Below are 21,544 nucleotides of genomic sequence, written 5' to 3'. Positions count from 1 at the left end.
TGCATTTGTTATGAGTGCCCTTGCCAAGCCCTCATGTGTGTGTGTGTGTGTGTGTGTGTGTGTGTGTGTGTGTGAGTGACGTATGTTATGACGCCACAAGGAGTTGCCAACATCGTTAATTCAGGTTTTGGCTGCACAACCCAAACATTTGGTGCCGTAAAGGCGTATTTGTTAAGCAGATATTCTGTTATTTGATTTATTTATGTAATTGTTTGCTTGTCTTTGTTTTTATTGTTCTTATTTGTTCATCAGTTTTGTCCTTATTATCTTTTACCTTACTTCACTTTTTTAACATTTTATTTTGTTGTTTTATTCTCATTCTGTCTTTTCCTCAACGTCAGCCGTGTGCGTCATGAACGAGTCTTCCTGTTTACTGTACATTCTGCTTCTTTGTTCCTTGCACACTTCATTGAGATCCAGTTTCCCTAGTGCCTGGCTCCCTCTTTCCCTAAAATCTTTTTCACTACAGGTAATTCAGTTCCAACAGGAATGCATACTCATACCATTCATTACATAGATTAAAACAAGCGTAAGAATGATGGATGGGATCATGGTAATTTTCTAATCTATGTTTTAATGTCTGAAAGATGATCCCCCAACTCCTGTGACTTCACTTAACCTTAAAAGCAGTGACCCAGTATCTCAAAAATGTGATAAATGTAGCTTTACTTTTGTTGAATAAAATCATCTGTGGTTATTATGTAACAAATATCATAACAACATACATAAGCAAATCAGAGAAACTACAAGAAATTTTGGCTTTACTCGTGGTATATTCGTAAATACTTATCTTCACCTATTATCCTCATCCATAATCTTTTTGTAACGTTCCTTTAGTATTTCCCAATGACTGCAAATACAAACCGATTATTGAGCTTATTTCGATTATATTACACTTAACTTTGAGAACCAATTCCTTTCAGTGTCTTTTTTACAATCAAAGCTTGAACCTACGAATATTATACATTTCTTTATAGTCCAAGATCCAAAATTCAATAATATCTAATCAGTTTAATCCAAAGCTTAAAAGACAAGAAGGCAAAGAACATGGATTGCTTGCATGTGAGGGAAGCTGAGGAGTATAGTGGCTCTTCAACACCCATCCTCAAAGACTGAAACCGCAGAGGCACTAATAATTTTGTCACTCACGAGGAGGCAAAACTCAGAGGTGAAGAGGAGGAGGAGGACGAGGAGGAGGAGGAGGAGGAGGAGGAGGAGGAGGAGTGATGGTAGTGGTAGTGATGATGCGACGACAAATGATGATGATGTAAAAAAATAGAATAAACATAATAATGACGAGGCAAGATACTACTGACCAAGGTGCGCCAAGAAGAGGAGGAGGAGGAGGAGGAGGAGGAGGAGGAGGAGGAGGAGGAGGAGGAGGAGGAGGAGGAAGAGGAGGAGGAGGAGAGGAGGAGGAAGAAGAGTAGAGGGGAAAAGGATGGAATTGCAGTAAAGAAAGAAAGTAGGCACAGAACATGAGAAACTGGAAAAAAAAGGAAGAAAAGAACAAAAAAAAGAAAAACAGACAGAGGAAGTCGAGAACGTAAAGGATGTAGAGAGTACAAAGGGATGTCAAAGGAAAAGCAAACCTATTGTTCCTTTCTTTTGGTGTGTTATTTTTAGAAACCACGGGAAGGAAGCAAGGAGAACAACAATGGCTAGGAGAGCAAGGAGAAGGAGGGAAAACAGAAGAAGGAAGAGGAAGGGATGGGTAGGAAGTATGACAATGAAAAAAAAAGGATAAAAACAAAACGTACATCGAAGAGTGTAAATAACTGGAAGGAGATGGCCAGGAACCAGATGCCGCCACAGTAACAGACAGTCTTGTTGGTGGAGAAGAGCCGGCTTGGACCACGGCAGGTGCGAAAGTTGTAGATCGTGACACATCTGCAAGAGCAAAGGAGATTATATGATAGGTGTTTTTTTTTTGTGTGTGTGTGTGTGTGTGTGTGTGTGTGTGTGTGTCTGTGTATAAAAGAGAGAGAGAGAGAGAGAGAGAGAGAGAGAGAGAGAGAGAGAGAGAGAGAGAGAGAGAGAGAGAGAGAGAGAGAGAGAGAGAGAGAGAGATCAATTAAACAATTTACTCCCAATATTCACACACATTGTACTGACAACCCGCCTCCCTCATTGCTCCCTAGCATGCTTTCCTCCTTCATCACCTCTGTTCTTTCTCCAGCTCTCGTTAAATGATTTCCTCACCTCGGTATTTTTTCTCTGCTACCACTTAACACCTGTCCTTCTCAGATTCCTCCACCTCCTTCTCCTCTTCTTCATTCTTTTCCTTCTCAGCCTCATCGTCACCAGCAGCAGCTTTCCTCTTACATTACCATTGCAAGAGTTAACTAATGTCATCAATCTCTCATCCTTTTAGGTCTACAACACTGCGCGTGGTTCTTATATTCCTACTTCCAGTGATTTAAACTGTCTAGAAATAGAAATAAATACCAAGACAAATTCGAGACTAACTTGACTTTTTTTCTTACTATTTTCTTTTTTTTTTTTTGGTTGAAAAAAAGTGTTTTTTCATTGTTTTTTCTTTACTCGGTCATTTTCTTCATTACATAAAGACGCGACTTTCAATGTCAACGACCAATTTTTATGACTCCATATAATTCCACTTTTTCCTGGTCTTTCTGTGAGTTCAAATATAAAACAGAACTTTTTCTTCCTCTTTTGCCTTTGCTTGGTCCTTTGACACAAATACTTTTAAGATCAGCCATTAGCCATTATGAATATGACAAAGACCTCACCCAAACAGCTCCCGTCTCCTATAACACCTTGACATGCTTCCCTCTGAAACTTCTAGCCTTGACACGCTTTCCCTTTGCAGCTTGGCACTTCCTCAAGACACTGTATACATATGCCCAGCTGCTTTCACTTCCACCCCCAGCACCTACCTCTCCAGAGCCATGAGACCCAGCGTGGTCCACTCGGCGATGGCGTTAGCGTACCGAATGAAGGCTGACACTTTGCATGCTATGTCACCTTCTTCCCACGGATCCTGCCCCTGAAAGAGAGAGAGGGATTAGCGTGTTTGCTCTATCACTGCATAATTTCATAACACTAACAGCATTGTAGAGAAACCGGTTATAGCAATGCAATAAGTAAAGATCTTCTGTGAATCATTTTTAAACAATTCTAGAAATGTATAGAGAAAACTGGTGTAAGTAGAACAAATAGTAACCTCATTGCTAAAAATATTGCACAGAAGTTCCTCATTAGTCATACCCAAGGAGAGAGAGAGAGAGAGAACTACTGGGATAATAATAATGAATATAGTCTTGTTTCATAACTATATAACAATCCAAAGGTACTGTGAAGATAGAATACGTGACGAAGTGATTTGCAAAGGAGAAATCGTGTCAGCTGTCTTGGAAAGGTGAAGGAGGTTTGTGATAGGAAGGGTTACTGGATAGGATGGAAACGAGGTGATGACGTGGAAGCAAATATATAAAAAAAAAAACACAACATAGAGAAAAACACTAGATTTTGTGTTAAAGAAGGCAAAACAAAGACGCTAATTAGAAAAGCAAAGTAAAAAAGAGATGGATAAGGTTAATCTCTCATATCTAAAGGTGTAATCTCTCCAAACAACGTTATTTCCTTTCGTAATGACAAAAAGCAAATTGTCTGATACGGGTTATCGTTTTTTTGTTCGTCTGCACTCGAAGAAATCTCATTTATCAGCGAAAGAAAAAATTATACGTCTATTCTGCTGATATTAGCTGACTCTATTTCACTTCTCTCGTCTTATTCTTGTTTTTTTTCTTTTCGTCTTTGTAGTTGTAGTAGTAGTAGTAGTAGTAGTAGTAGTAGTAGTAGTAGTAGTAGTAGTAGTAGTAGTAGTAGTAGTAGTAGTAGTAGTAGTAGTGGTTGTTGTTGTTGTTGTTGTTGTTGTTGTAGAGGTAGTAGTAGCAGTAGCAGCAGCAGCAGCAGTAGCAGTAGTAGTAGTAGTAGTAGTAGTAGTAGTTGTTGTTGTTGTTGTTGTTGTTGTTGTTGTTGTAAAGGTGGTATTATTATTATTATTATTATTATTATTATTATTAGTAGTAGTAGTAGTAGTAGTAGTAGTAGTAGTAGTAGTAGTAGTAGTAGTTGTTGTTGTTGTTGTTGTTGTTGTTGTTGTTGTTGTTGTCCTCTATCTCGTTCTTGTTCGTATTCCTGTTGGTTTTGTTATCGTTTTTCTCTTTTTTTTCCTTTCTCCTTTTTGTTCTTCCTGTTCTTGTTTTTGTTCTTGTTCTTCTTGTTCTTCTTCACCATAATTATTTTTGCTCTTATCACCACCACCACCACCACTATCATCACCATCATCATCATCATCACCATCTTCATCATCATCATCATCATCATCATTCTCCTCCACAATAGTGTGTATATGTCATAAACGCGCACATGATAACCGCACGTCTTCCTGCTAATCCTGCTGGCGGCTTAGGGAGTGTGGCTTATCTCTCTTTCGAAAGTACTGCGTAATAATGATGTGAGCAGAGAGAGAGAGAGAGAGAGAGAGAGAGAACGCCATGTTAATCAACTAAAAATTCATGTATTCTTCTTAACAATAGAAAAAATAGTTTAAAAAGTTGAAGGAAATAGTAATTAATACCAAGAGAGAGAGAGAGAGAGAGAGAGAGAGAGAGAGAGAGAGAGAGAGAGAGAGAGAGAGAGAGAGAGAGAGAGAGAGAGAGAGAGAGAGAGAGAGAGATAACATCTTGTAGAAAAAATAATACTAAAAATAAGAAATTATCGTTGGTCATTGACAATAGAGTAACATAAACAATGGCTTTCTTGTGAAGTCTTTATCTCTGCAGCTCGAGAGGTGAAGTAGTGGTGGCTCTGGTCATTGTCAAGGCGAGTGGCTGGTTTTTACTACTCTGTGATAGAAAATGACTAATAGTGAGAATATATTGAGAAAGGCAAGCTATTAATAGAGAAAGATAACTTGACTGATATTAATTTCCCTTTTCTCTTATGTAGGAGCGACACTAGCAAAGGGTAAAGGGAGAAAAAGGAAGAAAGGAAGGTTAAAGTAAAATCCCACTGAGGTACTAGTCACGAAAGAGAAAGCGGGAATGGTTATTTAAAATTGGAGGACATGTATCCGAAAACAAACTTCTCGAATAAGTTCCTGGTATATCATTGCTGTTATTGTTGTTGATATTATCTCTCTCTCTCTCTCTCTCTCTCTCTCTCTCTCTCTCTCTCTCTCTCTCTCTCTGTGTTCTTGTATGTACACTCAAGACATAACTCAATATTCAATTTCTGCGTGTCAACGGGAGGGAGGGAGGGATAAATGAAGGACACAGGTACAACGGCTTAATCATCCACTTGTAAAAACCGCTAAAATCCCTCTTGACTTTCTTATCGCAGCCACGAACTGGGTATCGTGATCCTCTCTCTCTCTCTCTCTCTCTCTCTCTCTCTCTCTCTCTCTCTCTCTCTCTCTCTCTCGATACGTGCTTATTTTTTTTTCTTTGATTTTATCTTTATTATCTCTTGTTTTCCTTCTCATTATCTATTCCTTCGCCGCTCTTCACCTACAAACTCTTCCTTCTCTTTTTTTGTTATCCTTCTCCTCCTCCTCTACTTCTTTCTTTTCTTATAATGTAATCATCTTATAATTCATTCGTTCACTGTTCTTCAATAGTCTCTTCTACTCACCGTTCGGGAGAGACGGTAGTAAGTGGTGAACATGAAGGGAAGACTGATTGCGCTGTAGAAGAGGTCAGCGAATGCAAGGTTGATGATGAGGACCGTGTCTGGCGTCATGTCCTTTATGTGCCTGCAATGGAGAGAAAATAGTGAATCACCTGTCAGTCACATGGAGAAGTTAGGGAAGGAGAGGTAGAGAAAATAGAATGGCTGTATGGAGAATTGGTGAACATTCAAGAGTTTGGGAATGGCCAGCGATGTGAAATGTTGAAAATAATATATTGGAAATGCGTGTATAGGAAGATAATGACTGTAAAGAACAGGAAACGAGGGAAAAATAGGAGGAGGAATTACTTGTAAGATACGATATATATGAAAAAGAAAAAAAAAAACAAGAACAAGCACCCGTTATCATGTACGTAAACAAATCCAGAGCCTCTCTTTTCATTCATAATTTCGCAACATCGTCAGTACCTCAACATACTCTCAAGCACGTCTGTGAGCGACATTACCGGAAGATTGCATGGTAGTATTGGCATCTGTGTTCTTCCCAGAGTGAAAAACATTGCCCGGCTAAAATCATTGTTGACTTTGCTGATTTCGTTCCCTCGCCTCCCACTATCAGGTGAGGCGACAAAGGCAGTACTGAGAGGGGCGGTGATAAAGCGAGGGTAACAGTAAGGCGCCAGACTGGGACAGAACAGCTGCAAGGCTCGGGGAGCATTAGATGTGAACGGCAGGTTGTGGCGCCTGCTTTGCCACCATCATCACACGGCTGCCGCCCACCCATCGCTCATTCCAATGCGCCATTTGCCTTTCCTACCCTGCATATGTTTAATTTACGAGAGCAATAATGACGATGGACAGGACGAAGGCGACAACAACAATAACATCAACAAAACTAACAATAACAGCTACTGCTATTGCTGCCACTACAATTACGACGACAACAGTAATGGTAAACAACAATAACATCTTCATTCACCACCACCGCCATCTTCACATGAAACACGAGCAACAACAATAACAACAAGTAATAGCATTCCATTGGATCATTCTAAAATAAGACCTAAAAAAGAAAGAAAAAAAAGAGGAGAAAGATAACAGTATAGTCAGCACCAATATTATCGATATCGTTGTAAATATATTCCATCTCAAGGAAATGCCAGAAACATTCAATACGTTATCGGAGCCAAGACCACTTAAAAGAAAAAAAAATTAAGAACACCAATCAAAATTTAATTATGGAAAGATATAAACTTTACACAGACGTCACTCATTTCTTACTTTCAATGCTAACCACTCCACTTTCAAGGCTTTCTGAAAATCCTTCTTCCATATACACTAATACTTAAGGCCAACACCACTTACACTGTTGCATCATAGTCTTGTATGTCCTTCCCTCGGCGACAGATGTGTGATGGACAGCGTGAGAAACAAGGTTAGATAGTTCTCTTTTTTTCAGTGACCATTTATAAAGGGTTTTTCCGTTTAGAGATTTTGGTGATGGCTTCAAGGCTTTATGACCTTAATTTGAACACGTGGCTGAGAGAGAGAGAGAGAGAGAGAGAGAGAGAGAGAGAGAGAGAGAGAGAGAGAGAGAGAGAGAGAGAGAGAGATTAGGGTATAAGCGGAGGTACAAAAATATGAACTAAACCTACAAGAGATAACCGTTATGTAAGGATGATAATCAAAATGAAAGGGCGACAAGCTCAATAAAGCCGTCACATCCGTATTGGAGGGACACGTCGTGTTGTTTCGGTGAGTGTCAGCAAAACAGTCTCATGGACTTTCACAAGTATAATTATCACTATCCGGAAAAGATGTCGGGCTTGATAACACACACACACACACACACACACACACACACACAGCTACCTGTACGCGCAACATGTTTCTAGTACAGAGCAGAGAGGAAAATGAAGGGGTGGATTGTGGGTGAAGGTTTGGGCATAGATTAGAGATGTGATCTGCAGTAAGGCGATAAGAAAAATACCTACGCTCGCTCTGCCGATCACTTTAGGGCAAATGAAATCAACAGATCAGACAGTTACGTATAGCGGACCAAATTATCGTTATTAGAAAAAAATATACGAACTCGACAGTTCTGTAAAACTCTCTCTTCTACAGGAAAAAATAAGGAATCCCTACTGTCAATGCTTCTTGCTTGTGTCATCTGACGGAGAAATGAGACTTCAAAAAACACACTAATTATTCATGTCCATCGTTAATTGTTCAAAGGCATAAACACGGCAGTATTTAGATTATCATTCATCAAAGGTTCATAAATTTCACTGCAAAAAGCTCAGTGCCATTGTGTAACAAGTTCATACGGTTTCCGATAAAGGCCCCAATCATTCATTTTAATAGAACCACCACCTATTGATATCTTGTGTATAATTATGCAGTAGTGAGTTTCCTTTCTTTGTACGAACACCGTATCACTTCGCAATTGAGGCATTACACTTTGATAACCGTGTTTGGTGATGGTGGTGGTGGTGGTGGGCAGGTAAAGGCAGTGTGGCCACCTCTTACAAGCGTATGCCGGGCATAGGGATATGCATCGTGGAATGGAGGGACGAATGTGGTATAAACTTACTCGCGTTAGGAAACTGACGCACACACACACACACACACACACACACACACACACACACACACACACACACACACACACACATACACATTGTACGTATGTTTACCAAACAAACTGTGTTCTTTATTATCTTATTCCCATAAATCTTGGGCAATTCGTCCTTTACTTCCGGAAAGTTAAAAAAAAAAAACGCGCAACCTCACCTAACTTCACCGCACCTCCGTATTCCTTACCTCACCTTACCTCACCTCACCTCAATGTTTCTTACCTCACCTCACCGCTTCTCTTGACTGTAACCCTTCACCTCACCTTACTATGCTCAGCTAAGTTGGAAGTGACTGTAAACGTTTCATTGGATTGGTATATGACTTCCTAGAGCAATCAGTATTTCCATCAATGCAAGTACTCGAGGATGAAAATAAAGACAACACGAATAACCCGATAGCAAGTGTTGTAGGGTTTAATTAGGTATTACTAAGGACTTACTGGAAATATTCTTGCTTAATATCACTATAACAACGCCAGACACAGGTACCTAATTTCTCGATCTCCTTCATTTGCTTCACGTGTCGTCTTCCTTTTGAAACTGTTTCCATTTGATCATTTTTGGTGTTTGGGAGATCTTACATGTTTTCCAAGTAATAATTATTAATATTGGGCTAAACATTTATGATGAGAAACAGTACACACGGATGTGAAATGAGACTAGTTATATCTTTCCTAAATGTAAAGTGAGAGTTTTGAGTGGATTGGTTTCTTTCTGAATGTTTCGCTAGACAAATCCGGAAAAAAATACTTAATCTTGCAATATTACGCCATCTTACCACACCAGAGTCACCGTTGTTCTATCACTGCGCATTTTATTGACGGTGTGGCTCTTTACTTTAATGTATAATTGTCATTTACATACACAAACAGTAAGTAACCAAGGGTCTGAAATATCCTTCATAATTCGTGCTCCTCCGTAGTGTAAATGGAAAATCTACTATAAGTATCTTGACGAATTCAATCTTGGAGATGTTTGAATGCTATTCTTTTGAAATAGAGTAGGCCATGTGAAACAAGGAATAAACGAGCATAGAATTCCAGTGAAAGGAATGAAAAATGAAGACAAAAAGCTAACACTTGCCCTGTTAAGGAGGGAAATACAATAAGAAAAGACACTTCTACACATAAACACAGATCTGACTCCCACAAGAACACAGGCATGATATGAATAGCATGCTGAGTTTTAACAATCTGTGATAACTTACCTGTATTTCCGGGGCATGTAGAACTGGTGTGAGATTGTGAAGAGGGTGAGAAGGTTCCCGATGGAACCTATCGTCATCACCACTATCGTCACAATCATGCCCAGCATAAGGTACGCTTCCCCCGGCGGGGAGTCGTGAAGTGTTGATACACTAGACATCTTCACCAACATCGGGAGAGGTGACTCGGAGCTGGTTCACTTAACTGTCTAGCAAGTCTGTTCACTTCTGCTTTGTTCACTTATAAGGAGACATAATTTCTTGAGAGTGGATGTCTTTTTTGTTGTTTTCTTAAGTATTTTATGGAAACGAGGAAAGTTTTATAAAGTTCAGCCCAGGTGGGTGTATCTGAGAACCCCGCAGCGAGGCACCTGTGTAGTATGCAGCACAAGTCTTTGTGCTGTGTGTGTGTATGCGTGTGTGCCTCAGCTTTACCGGCGTTCCGCACAGCTCGGTGTCGACCATGACACTAACGCGACAGGGGCCAGTATAGCTTTTATCATCACATCGGAGCTTCTTTCTTCTCTGCGTCTCTTAACCTTTTACTTCTTTCCCATCCTCGTTTTCTTTCCTTTCAACGCGAGGCAGCACCGTTCTCGCAATCTGAAAAAAAAAAAAAGGAATGAGATATGAATTCAGGTTCAGTGAGAAACAGATAACATGAGTGCAAGATATTGACGCATACTGTCTCTAGCTTTGTCCAACACTGCTCTGATAACTGCATGACAAGGACAGTCTTACCAGTTTTTTTTGCATTAGTATCGTTAAGATTCTTGAATACTCTATTGACCATAACTCTCTCTCTCTCTCTCTCTCTCTCTCTCTCTCTCTCTCTCTCTCTCTCTCATCTCTCTATAACGTATATTGTAGTCGTAGTTCGTACATTTATTCTTATTTATCAATTTCTTTTTACTTTTTTTTTTCTGTGTGTGTGTGTGTGTGTGTGTGTGTGTGTGTGTGTGTGTGTGTGTTTGTTCTATGTTTAGTTTGACGTCATCTTCCTCACTTTTCTTTCCACGTTTTTTTGTTTCCTATTCTTACATTCGTGTGTACGTGAAAATGGTCAGGCGAGAAGCGAAAATAATAATCCTGTCTAAGCTGCATATCTTTTTCTAGAGCACCATTGTAACCATCCTGGCCTGTGAAGCAAACACATGACTCAGGCATGCCGAACATGCCATTAGGAACATTGAGAAAGTGTATAGAGATACGATGTTACTGCAAGAACTAAACATGCACATGCTATCTCTCTCTCTCTCTCTCTCTCTCTCTCTCTCTCTCTCTCTCTCTCTCTCTCTCTCTCTCTCTCTGACGTATTGCTCTCGTATTTATTTTACTTCTTTTATTTATCTATTTCTTCTTACTATTGTGCATGTGTGCGTGTGTGTGTGTGTGTGTGTGTGTGTGTGTGTGTGTGTGTGTGTGTGTGTGTGTGTGTGTGTGTGTGTGTATGAAACTTTACACTGTACTTTTCTCTCCCACGCAAGAAGTATCGTGAGTCTCAGGGATGTCATGGCTGAGACGTACAGTAGACGGTTGGCGACACTTGAAGGACGACATTCCCACACCTTGAGGCCTCATTGGCAGAACTCTTAGTAGGTGCGATATCTGAGTGGTTTTATGCCACCTGACGATAATAAAATGACTTAACCCAATGATCGGATTTGAACATATATTCTTAAACCTTGATCTTTCATAAGGAAGAGTCTTTTTTTTTAATGCCTCATGGATAGTTATACGGCTTCACATAGATGTTTTTCTTTGTTGATAATGTACAATTGTTATTAAACTATCTTTACAACTATGAAAACCTTCTTGAAAACTCCAGTGATTTCCACTACGTCCTGTTAAATGTGGTCGAAATATGACACTGAAGAGTTTAACAATACAAAGGTTGCACATAGGGACCCTCTATCACTCACAGGTATACAGATGTGATTTATTATTCCTCTCTCGCTATACAAATAAGCGGACATGGACTAATCACACACACTGCGGTCAGCTGGAAAGAAAATAATCGTCATATTTCTTACACATTGTATGCAACAAAGAGGGAAGAAACCAGAGTAAAAGGAAAACTTTCCTTTGTATTTCTAGTCATACTGATCTCTAGCAAGTTTTCAGTTTCGCATAATAAGTTGATCAAAATAGTATTAGCACATCGTTTTGTTAATGATCAGCTAAATGTAATGAAATAAACGTACATACATAACAAATGGACAGACAAAAGTTTCGTTAGACTATTACATATTTTTCATTTTTCACTTTTTTTTCTATGATCAAGTGTTCAGTAGCCACATCCACAGAGGCGTCCGCATGTTAGTATTGCATAAGTAAAGGTGCCCGTCTGCTGTGTGTTGTGACAGTGCTGCCATCCATCAAGATTGACCTCTCGTCCCATGACGTCACTGTGTTTGGGTTCCTAGTCATGAGATACGAACTTTTTTTTTTTTTACGGTAAGGCCTATAGCGCCAGTAGGCAGACTTGAAGAGTGTATGGGAAGCGCTGTTCAGCTTCCACCCATTAGTGGCGCAGGCAATTTTATTTAGAGTGGTAGCCATATTAGGGCCCATATCACCACCCAAGCTCATCTTGAGTGTAACCACCTAGAACTTGCAATCAGTTGACTGATAATAAAGACGAACTCAAGTGTCTCTCTAACACACACACACACACACACACACACACACACACACACACACACACACACACACACACACACACACACACACACACACACACACACACACACACGGAGACGAGACAGCACACACAGCCAGATAGTACTGCGTGGCGTCTCCGGTGTCATCAGCTTTTACCGGGAATCAGGATGACGGGGGATCGCAAGAGCACCGTGCCGGATTCGAGGAAGGCAAGGTTACCTAACAAGCAGCCCTATGACGTTGTATAATCCTTATCACTCTATATTCTGTATTCATAAGCGCTATCCTCTCTCACCACGACACTTTACAAAGATCACAGAGATGATTGGGTACGATGTAAAGTGTTTCTACAGTCAATAATACAAAATGTTGTCAATCTGTTATTAGAATCACGTAAATATATCCTTAAAAACCCTTCTAACTTCGAATAAATCCATCTGAAAGTAGTGGAAGTGTCTCACAGAAGTGTCCCCCGAACATGGTCTTATGTGTGTAAGGACAGCTAAAGTGTGGGAGCTACGGAAAGGGTGCCAGTAGAGAAACAACAGAAGTATAGCCTTTTATTTCTTGTGTGCTCAATTCAGAAAGCAGATCACGGAATCACTGCTTGTATGTACATTTCTTATCTTTGTGCTGGCTGCGTCTAAGTAAATAAGTAAGGAGAGAAGGAAGATAGTGTTGAGAGATCAATCCGTGCTTTTTTTTTTTTTCTCTCTCTATCATGAGTACCACCTTATTAACTGTAGACGGAAGAGAAGGAAAAAGAAATCAAGAGAAAAGAGGAGGAGGAGGAGGAGGAGGAATACGGGGCCGTCGTTGTACAGTGGAATCATCCGTGTTTTGGGGTCCAAAGGGTCTTCAAGCGCACGTGTTCGAATCCTGTCCACGGTCAGAGCGTAGATTGGGCTTCCTCACTCCGGGCAACGGTTTTCTAGCAGGTGGGCTTTGAGATAGGAGGTACCCCAAAAAAGTATCCCCTTTAGCCCATAAATCCCCGTGAAAAGCCCACATGGTATAAGTAAAAAAAACTAAAAAAAAAAAAAAACAAGGGGTGGTGGTGATGGTCGCAAAAGATCATTCATATATTAATCTATAATGCATCCCAAATCTATCGGTACAGTGGAACCATGCGTGCTTTGGGGTCCGAGGGTCTCGAAGCACACGGGTTCGAATCCTCTCCACGGTCCGAGTGTAGGTTGGGCTTCCTCACTCGGGGTTAACGGTTTCCTAGCGGGTGGGCTTGGAGATAGGAGGTACCCTAAAAAGTATGCCCTTTAGCCCATAAATTCCCGTGAAAAACCCACATGGTATAAATACTCCGTGGCCTTCATCGCCCAGCCAACTGTTAATTAATCTAGCAGTCTGGAGGAGGAGGCGGTTTGTGATCTCCCACGGAAATGACGTCAGAACACTCTCCACTTCAAGAACCCCTTAGTGACATAGACCGCTGCTACAAAGGCAGTCATTCCTCCTCCTCTCTCCCCCTTTCGAAGATATGTATGCACACTACTTGTTCATCGCCTCCTTCTCTAGCCCTTCTTCAATAAGGCTGAGAGGTTATCGCCGTGGTACAGTGGAACCATGCACGCTTTGGGGTCCGAGGGGTCTCCAAGCGCACGGGTTCGAACCCTGTCCACGGTCCGAGTGTAGGTTGGGCTTCCTCACTCGGGCAAAGGTTTCCTAGCGGGTGGGCTTTGGGATAGGAGGTACCACAAAAAGCAATCTCCTTTAGCCCATAATTTCCCGTGAAACAGCCCACATGGTATAAAAAAAAAGATAGAACGAGAGAGAGTGAGAGAGAGACCAATGAAATATACTACTTTTGCGTTCGCATTTTGGCTGCGAGTGATGACTTCTGCAGCAAACAATTCGACCATGATGACAATGACAACGAGATCATAAAGAAACTCACGATAAGCAAGACATGCAAAAAAAAAAAATGTACGTAGAAGGAATGAAAGAAGGAGAGAAGGGAAAAAAGAAGCGGATAAAGACGGTAAGTCTTCAGAGAATCAAGGTTCACCTTTAACAAGTCGTCTTCAGCAAGTACAGTTATTATCAGCGAAGATGTGTTACAAATACCGACACACAGCTAAGGGCAAGAGGACACTCACCAGTACAGGAAATGATTGATAGTCTATCACCATCGTCCTTAAAATCTTATAATTTTTCCTGCTGGCGGTGTGTTGTGGGAAGAGTGAAGTGTACGTAGTGAACTCACTCTTAGATTTCCCTCCTTAATTCTGTACCGCTGACGAGTGAGCATAACAGTATTTCAATTTTCTTACTCATATCAATTTACTGTCAAGTCTCATTTTTACAAAGGCAGCAAGAAAAAGGGAGAGAAAGATAATAATAATAATAAAGATAGTAATAATGTTAATGGTTCTATTGTTATAACAATATCAACTAGGTGTTCAAGCTGAATGGTGATGCTTAATGATAAGCCTACAAATCATTACAGGTCAATAAAGTAAGATAAACGGGAGCAAATCATTTACCTTCACGTAAGTGAAGGTAAATGATTTGTAGGCTTATCATTAAGCATCACCCTTCAGCTTGAACACCTAGTTGATACTGTTATAACAATAGAACCATTAACATTATTACTATCTTTTATTATTATTATTATTATTATTGCTGCCTTTGTAAAAATGCGACTTGACAGTAAATTGATATATATGAGTAAGAAAATTGGAATACGGTTATGCTCACTCGTCAGCGGTACAGAATTAAGGAGGGAAATCTAAGAGTGAGTTCACTACGTACACTTCACTCTTCCCACAACACACCGCCCAGCAGGAACGAAAAGGAACACGGCATTATGTGTATCCGCTGAAAACAACAAACAAGCATGGAAATCTTGAGGAGGCACAAAGGAAAGGAACTAGCAGGTGTGTCTTAACAGCGGCATCAACTTAACAATTACAGGAAAAGGACAATAAGGAAAATGTTGAAAAACGCCAATCATCATCAGCAGCATTAACAACATCTCCTTGATTCCATTGCAGGACAAAGATCTCCTACAATCCCCCACAATCCCCTTAACTCATCTCTGTGAAGTTACTTTTAAGGCAGTAAAGCTAAACTTCTTATCTTTCTATCTGGTTTTCAGTTTTTTTTTCTTCTATTCAAGTATGTAGAAAAAAAAGAAAAGAAAAGTGATGATAACATGAATGGCACTGAAATAAAGGAAACATCATTTGTAATGTTACTAGAAATGTTTTTTTTTTTTTTTTAAGGCGAAACGTCAATAAGGACAAATCTTCCAACAAGAAAAATTTTGATTACAAAATTCCTTTACAGAATCCGTTCCAGTAAGCAGCAATACACTTCGGTTTTCGAGTGCATCGATGCCAGCCTCACGGCACTTTATTTATATGCATGTCAGTATAACTTTTTCAAGAAGCTCCATTAATTACTCCGAACTCAATGAACTAAAGATGAAAGCAGTTACATAAACGAAATTTGTCAAAGATTACCCATTAACATCCAGAAGACGTTTATCAATTAAGACATATCTTATCATCGCTAAGTCTCCTGTATTTCAATTTCGCTCTTGATGTGAGGATTATACTCCATCACAGTCTGACAGGAATTTCGCCACCTGACGACACGCGAACCCGTTTATCGATGAGGAACTCATGTTATTTTTCAAAAGATAGAAAATAGTAATAATATCTAATCAACTAGTTAAAAGAAACTCATAGAATTACTCATTAAACATACGAGTTTAGAAAACATACCAGAGATATAATAAACAAGTATGACCATCATTGCTAAGCAGTGGTCGATGATGTGCGAACTTTGATATGAAGAAGATAACATCTGGTGGTGATACGGGCGTAATACTTCTCTCCTTTTTTCTCATTCTTTCACAACTAATCTTCCCTACCGCACTCTTTATGTAACCGTGTGTGTGTGTGTGTGTGTGTGTGTGTGTGTGTGTGTGTGTGTGTGTGTGTGTGTGTGTGTGTGTGTGTGTGTGTGTGTGTGTGTGTGTGTGTGTGTGTGTGTGTGTGTGTGTGTGTGTGTGTGTGTGTGTGTGTGTGTGTGTGTGTGTGTGTGTGTGTGTGTGTCTGTGTGTGTGTTCACTGTTTGATCTGCTGCAGTCTCTGACGAGACAGCCAGACGTTACCCTACGGAACGAGCTCAGAGCTCATTATTTCCGATCTTCGGATAGGCCTGAGACCAGGCACACACCACACACCGGGACAACAAGGTCACAACTCCTCGATTTACATCCCGTACCTACTCACTGCTAGGTGAACAGGGGCTACACGTGAAAGGAGACACACCCAAATATCTCCACCCGGCCGGGGAATCGAACCCCGGTCCTCTGAATTTAAAATAAAGGAATAGGAACCAGCATCAACAGTGTGTGATGCATCTTCTATTACAATTACTCGTTAATTTTTTGAGAGATTTACATCGAAATGAATGCATCAGTGCAACGTGATTTTAGTAACTTAGAAAGAGAGAATGTTCCTAGCTCCAATCTCTCTTGGTCTCCAGTCTTCAGGAAATAACCTCTTAGCATAGCGCATTACGTTGCTATCACCATCGACCGTCCATTCACCCGAGCGAATTTCTCTCCACAGCACAATGGCGGAACATAATCCATTCCTGAGATGTGCCCGGATTTACCCATAATTATTGCACGCTAGAAACTCACTTATTTATTAATTTATCTATTCATATATTTATTCATCTGCATATTGGTTTATCTATTTTTCCTTAGGAAAAGAATGATTGACTCCAACACACATACACACACACACACACACACACACACACACACACACACACACACACACACACACACACACACACACACCTCTACTGATATTCCTCGTGCAGTTCTTCCAATACACCTTTGACCAGTCGGGCGCCACTAGCGTGCAATAAAGCCCCATGTCTCTTTCTGAGTAAGGTGACACGGGTACACAGGTCTCGGTGTATCTGACGTGTGCCCGGGATCCTCTTCCACTTCTGAGCATTTAGATATTCACAGTGTCTCCCCTCTTCCCTATCCTTGAAGTCCGCTGCTTCTACACGCCGAGCTATCTCTGCGTCAAAACCTCCCTCTGCTGTACTGTTATCAAAACCTCCCAAACAGAAAGATTCCTCTGCCGTCTGACTGATCACACCACGTAGAGGTTACTAAGATTACACAGAGATAACTAGGGACAAATGACGTCAAGAAATTTTTGAGATGAAGAAGAGGAGGAGGAGGAGGAGGAGGAGGAGGAGGAGGAGGAGGAGGAGGAGGAGGAGGAGGAGAAGGAAGAGGAGGAGGAGAAGATTTGTGGTGGTGGTGGCAAGAGTGAGGATGCGTGATAATTATGACATTTCGTTAAGAAATGATTGACGAAAGTATAATAATATAGTATCTCTCTCTCTCTCTCTCTCTCTCTCTCTCTCTCTCTCTCTCTCTCTCTCTCTCTCTCTCTCTCGGCAAACCTGGAACTACGGAAAGCTCATATCAAGTTATGTTTTGTTACCGCAGTCGGCCGGGCGAAATGTCCCTCTGGTTCAGCTTTGCCCTACAAGCGAGGCTCACCGCGCCGCACTCTTGCCTGAAGGCGGTAAGTGTGCTGACGTCAGTGTGGCGAGGTGTGACCTTCAACAATAACACACTCAACTCTCTCTCTCTCTCTCTCTCTCTCTCTCTCTCTCTCTCTCTCTCTCTCTCTCTTTCTGGCAGCTGGCACTGATATGTTTCATGATTCTGCGAGAAGAAAATTAATCTCAAAATGGAAGCTTCATATTTTTAATTCTCTTACGCTACAGGACAAAGAAAGATTTGTCTGAACCACTGCAAAGTACTTCAGCTACAGTACCTACTTATCGCACGGCAACCCCTTTGTAGCGGCCCAGTCATTTTCGCACACTTCAGATTCGTACCTATCTTCGCTACCGGCTGCCTAGAGGATGAAAGTAGAGATAGCACCCAGTGTTACTAATGATAAGACAACAGGATATACTGCTGTTCATCTCTCTCTCTCTCTCTCTCTCTCTCTCTCTCTCTCTCTTGTGTGTGTGTGTGTGTGTGTGTGTGTTATTCACCACGGTCGTCTGTTGATCACCCAGCTAGCCTTTCCTCTACGGAAAGAGCTCATAGCTCATACTAACCGATCTTAGAGTGGACTGAGACTACATCACACACCACACACACCGGGAAAGCGAGACTACAACCTCTCCAGTTACATCTCGTACCTATTTACTGCTAGGTGAACAGAGGCTTGTCCATTTGCCTCGCCGCACCCGGGACTGTTTAGGTTGTGAGCCGAGCGTGCTAACCACTACACTACGCAGTGTGTGTATGTGTGTGTGTGTGTGTGTGTGTGTGTGTGTGTGTGTGTGTGTGTGTGTGTTGGTATCAATTGCGTATGAGATCAAGGTTAACCATTAAGGAAACGACATGCAATTATTTGGTTAAAAAATCAATGAGTTTTTCCATGAACAGTTTCCTATCTTAAGACACCGCCTGTCCGTTATTTCTGGAACAAGATGTAACCTTCCTCCCGTCAGTGTCCACACACACACACACACACACACACACACACACACACATCGCGTAGTGTAGTGGTTAGCACGCTATGCTCATAACCAAGAGGGTCCGGGTTCGAGTCCCAGGCGCGGCGAGGCATATGGACGAGCCTCTTAATGTGTAGCCTCTGTTCACCTATCAGTAAATAGGCACAGGATGCAACTCAAGGGGTTGTGGCCTCGCTTTCCCGGTGTGAGGAGTGTGTTGTGGTCTCAGTCCTACCCGAAGATCGGTCTATGAGCTCTGACCTCACTCCGTTATGGGGAAGGCTGGCTGGGCGACCAGTAGACGACCGTGGTGAATTACACAGAAGCAAACAAATACACACCTCACAAAAACTACAGATTTTCCTAGACAACCATACAACACGATGGTCAGTTGTACACCTTCTAATATATCCATGTAATTTTTCGCCCATAATTTATTGTTATATTTCCCGATTAAAAATGTAGTTGAGACCATTTATCAGTAACACCAGATACCACTCACAAGACTGCCAGGTTCTTTATGGAAAATCCTAACATAATTGTTTTCCACAGAGAATCATTCACAAAGAAGGCGGTGGAGGAAAACTGATAATGGGACGAGTGGAGAGGTAGCGAACGCTGAGGAGGAAGTGTGGTGGGATCGTAGATGTGTCTCTCGAAGCGTGGTGACTAATCGCTTGGCTCTCAAAACCTTACAATTGAATACCAGTGCAGTGCTCCTGTACGAAATTATACATGTTCAAGTGAATAAGCTTTGTGGCGCTCTCTTGCCCTTGTCCTTCCTTATACTTTCTCAGCTTGAATATCCAGAACTTTCAAGGTCTTAACCTAGAAAATCATTTATTCCCCGTCAGCATCCTGTACGATCAAAATTTTCCTTCTTTACAATTGAACATCCACTTTTCTTTCTCGCTTGAGGTGCGCTAACATATTTGTAGTTGCTGCATTATAGCTGGTCTGCTGCACTGCTGACACAGAGATTCAGTCTCTTGTGTTTTTTTAACCACTCTTTGTGTATTTTAACCACTTACAAAGTTTCCTAAGCACTTATGAAACTTGAATTTTCGTAAAATTTCCGGTATAGACTTTTCTGTTGTTTACTATTTGAACAGCTATAATAATGACCAACTATATTATAAGCACATACGTGATGCACTGGTGAGGAAATAATAAACTGTTACAGCCCATGAAAATATACTGAAGGGTCACAAGGAATGAGAGAAGGAAATCGAGCGTAAATATTTATGAGGAATCTGTCCGGTATCACTTCCAGAACCATGGCGGCAAATCACGAGTATGTTTATCACTGATGCGACAGTGAACTTGGTGGAAACATGTCTGTGCAGGTCCCAGAGATATCTCTGGGCCCTTTGTCTGTGTATCATTAACACAGAAATGCAGTGAGAAGTCTGCAAGTGTTAGCTGAAGGTACTGCCCAAGGTTGACATTAAGACAGAAATGCCACAGTGAATCAGGAAAATGATTAATAACAGAATAAGGACAAAAGTAAGGATTAGCTGCTAGAAGCCATCATATCTACACGACACGCTCTAGAATAAAAATCGAGAGGCACCGTGATTATGTATGGAAGTGAAGCGGAATCGGGAGTTGGGAGTAAACTAGAGGTGAGAGGCAGAAAAAGGGAAAGATGAAGAGCGACAACTCACTTCAGCCCGTCACAAGGCATGTCTTCTGAGACCAAGAGTGTGACTGGAGGAAGAACAGGATCAAGAGCTGAAAGTTAAATGTACTGATAATGATGGTTGTTGTAGCGTGTGTGAAGGCAGGCAGTTTGTGTTTCATTAATTGAGTCTGAATGATGGCGCTTCTTTGTGAGTCTTTGTCAGTCTTGTGCAAGTGGACGACTAGTGAACAATAATGAACCACAACTCTTTTTAAACTGTCACAACTCACGACCTCTCAAGTCTGCAACTCTGTATTGGAACTATAAATATACAACCCTTTAGCTTAATCGGTATATACAGTAAAACCCTCAGTAAACGTTCTCATCATTAGCAGTACGAACCATCTCAACGCCGGAAGAGACAAGCGAGAACCCAGTAACGCTGCAGCAAACAACACCTGAACAACAACATCTGAAATAAAACGGACGACAACACTTATCGCTTCATTAGTTCAGTAGGATTTGTTTATCACGACCTTGTAGAGTTACATTTTTTTACCCAGAGAGAGAGAGAGAGAGAGAGAGAGAGAGAGAGAGAGAGAGAGAGACCCAGTATAGGTGGAAGATAAAGTCGAAATGTGAGAGAAACTATGGATGTAAATGAGCCTTAAGGAGGTGTTGGAAAGCCTTTGCCTCCTGCGGTGGTGGTGAGGAAGTGAGGAGATAGGGGCTGACTAAGGTGGGTGGTGATGGTGGTGGTAGTGCGAGAGGTGAATGACTCTGGTTCTCCATTACTAAGTGCAAGATCCAGACGCCAATTAACTTGCAAAGATATTCACCAGGAGGAAAAGGAAGAGGAAGAGAAGGGGAAGAGACTAGAGTTGGAATAAGGAGGCAAGGGAAGACGATAGTAGGGAATGGAAAGGAAAGGAAAGGAGATGGAATTCAAGGAAGACAGGAAGAAAACGAAAGAAGAGAGGGTAGAGAAGGTGTGGGTGGAAAATGTAAGATGAAAAATAGTAGAAATGAAAGAAGGTAGTAAAAGAAAAAAAAAAAGAGGAAAGTGGTGGAAAGGACAAGGGAAAGAAAAAAAGGAAGCTGGAAGAGGAGGAAAAAAAAAAGAGGGTGATATGAATAACAAGAATGAAGGTACGAAAAATGGAGACTAAAGAGAAAATAGGATGAAGGAGGAGAAAATATAAAAAACGATGAAAAAGA

At 41.1% G+C, this 21,544-nt stretch overlaps 1 protein-coding gene across 1 annotated transcript in view; it reads right to left on the bottom strand.

Annotated features, from left to right (window-relative positions):
• LOC123514637 (G-protein coupled receptor moody-like) overlaps positions 1 to 21,544 on the bottom strand; it is a 42,984-nt gene that overhangs the window by 4,548 nt on the left and 16,892 nt on the right. Inside the window, 4 exon segments of the mRNA XM_045272624.1 lie at positions 1,761 to 1,890; positions 2,901 to 3,010; positions 5,662 to 5,782; positions 9,502 to 10,101. Of these exon segments, the coding sequence (XP_045128559.1) occupies positions 1,761 to 1,890; positions 2,901 to 3,010; positions 5,662 to 5,782; positions 9,502 to 9,671 (531 nt within the window). The 5' untranslated portion in view covers positions 9,672 to 10,101.

Source organism: Portunus trituberculatus, chromosome 38 (genome assembly GCF_017591435.1).
Source record: "Portunus trituberculatus isolate SZX2019 chromosome 38, ASM1759143v1, whole genome shotgun sequence".
Classification (NCBI taxonomy): domain Eukaryota; kingdom Metazoa; phylum Arthropoda; class Malacostraca; order Decapoda; family Portunidae; genus Portunus; species Portunus trituberculatus.
Note: the sequence above shows the minus strand (reverse complement) of the source record. Positions and strands in the feature narration are given on the sequence as shown.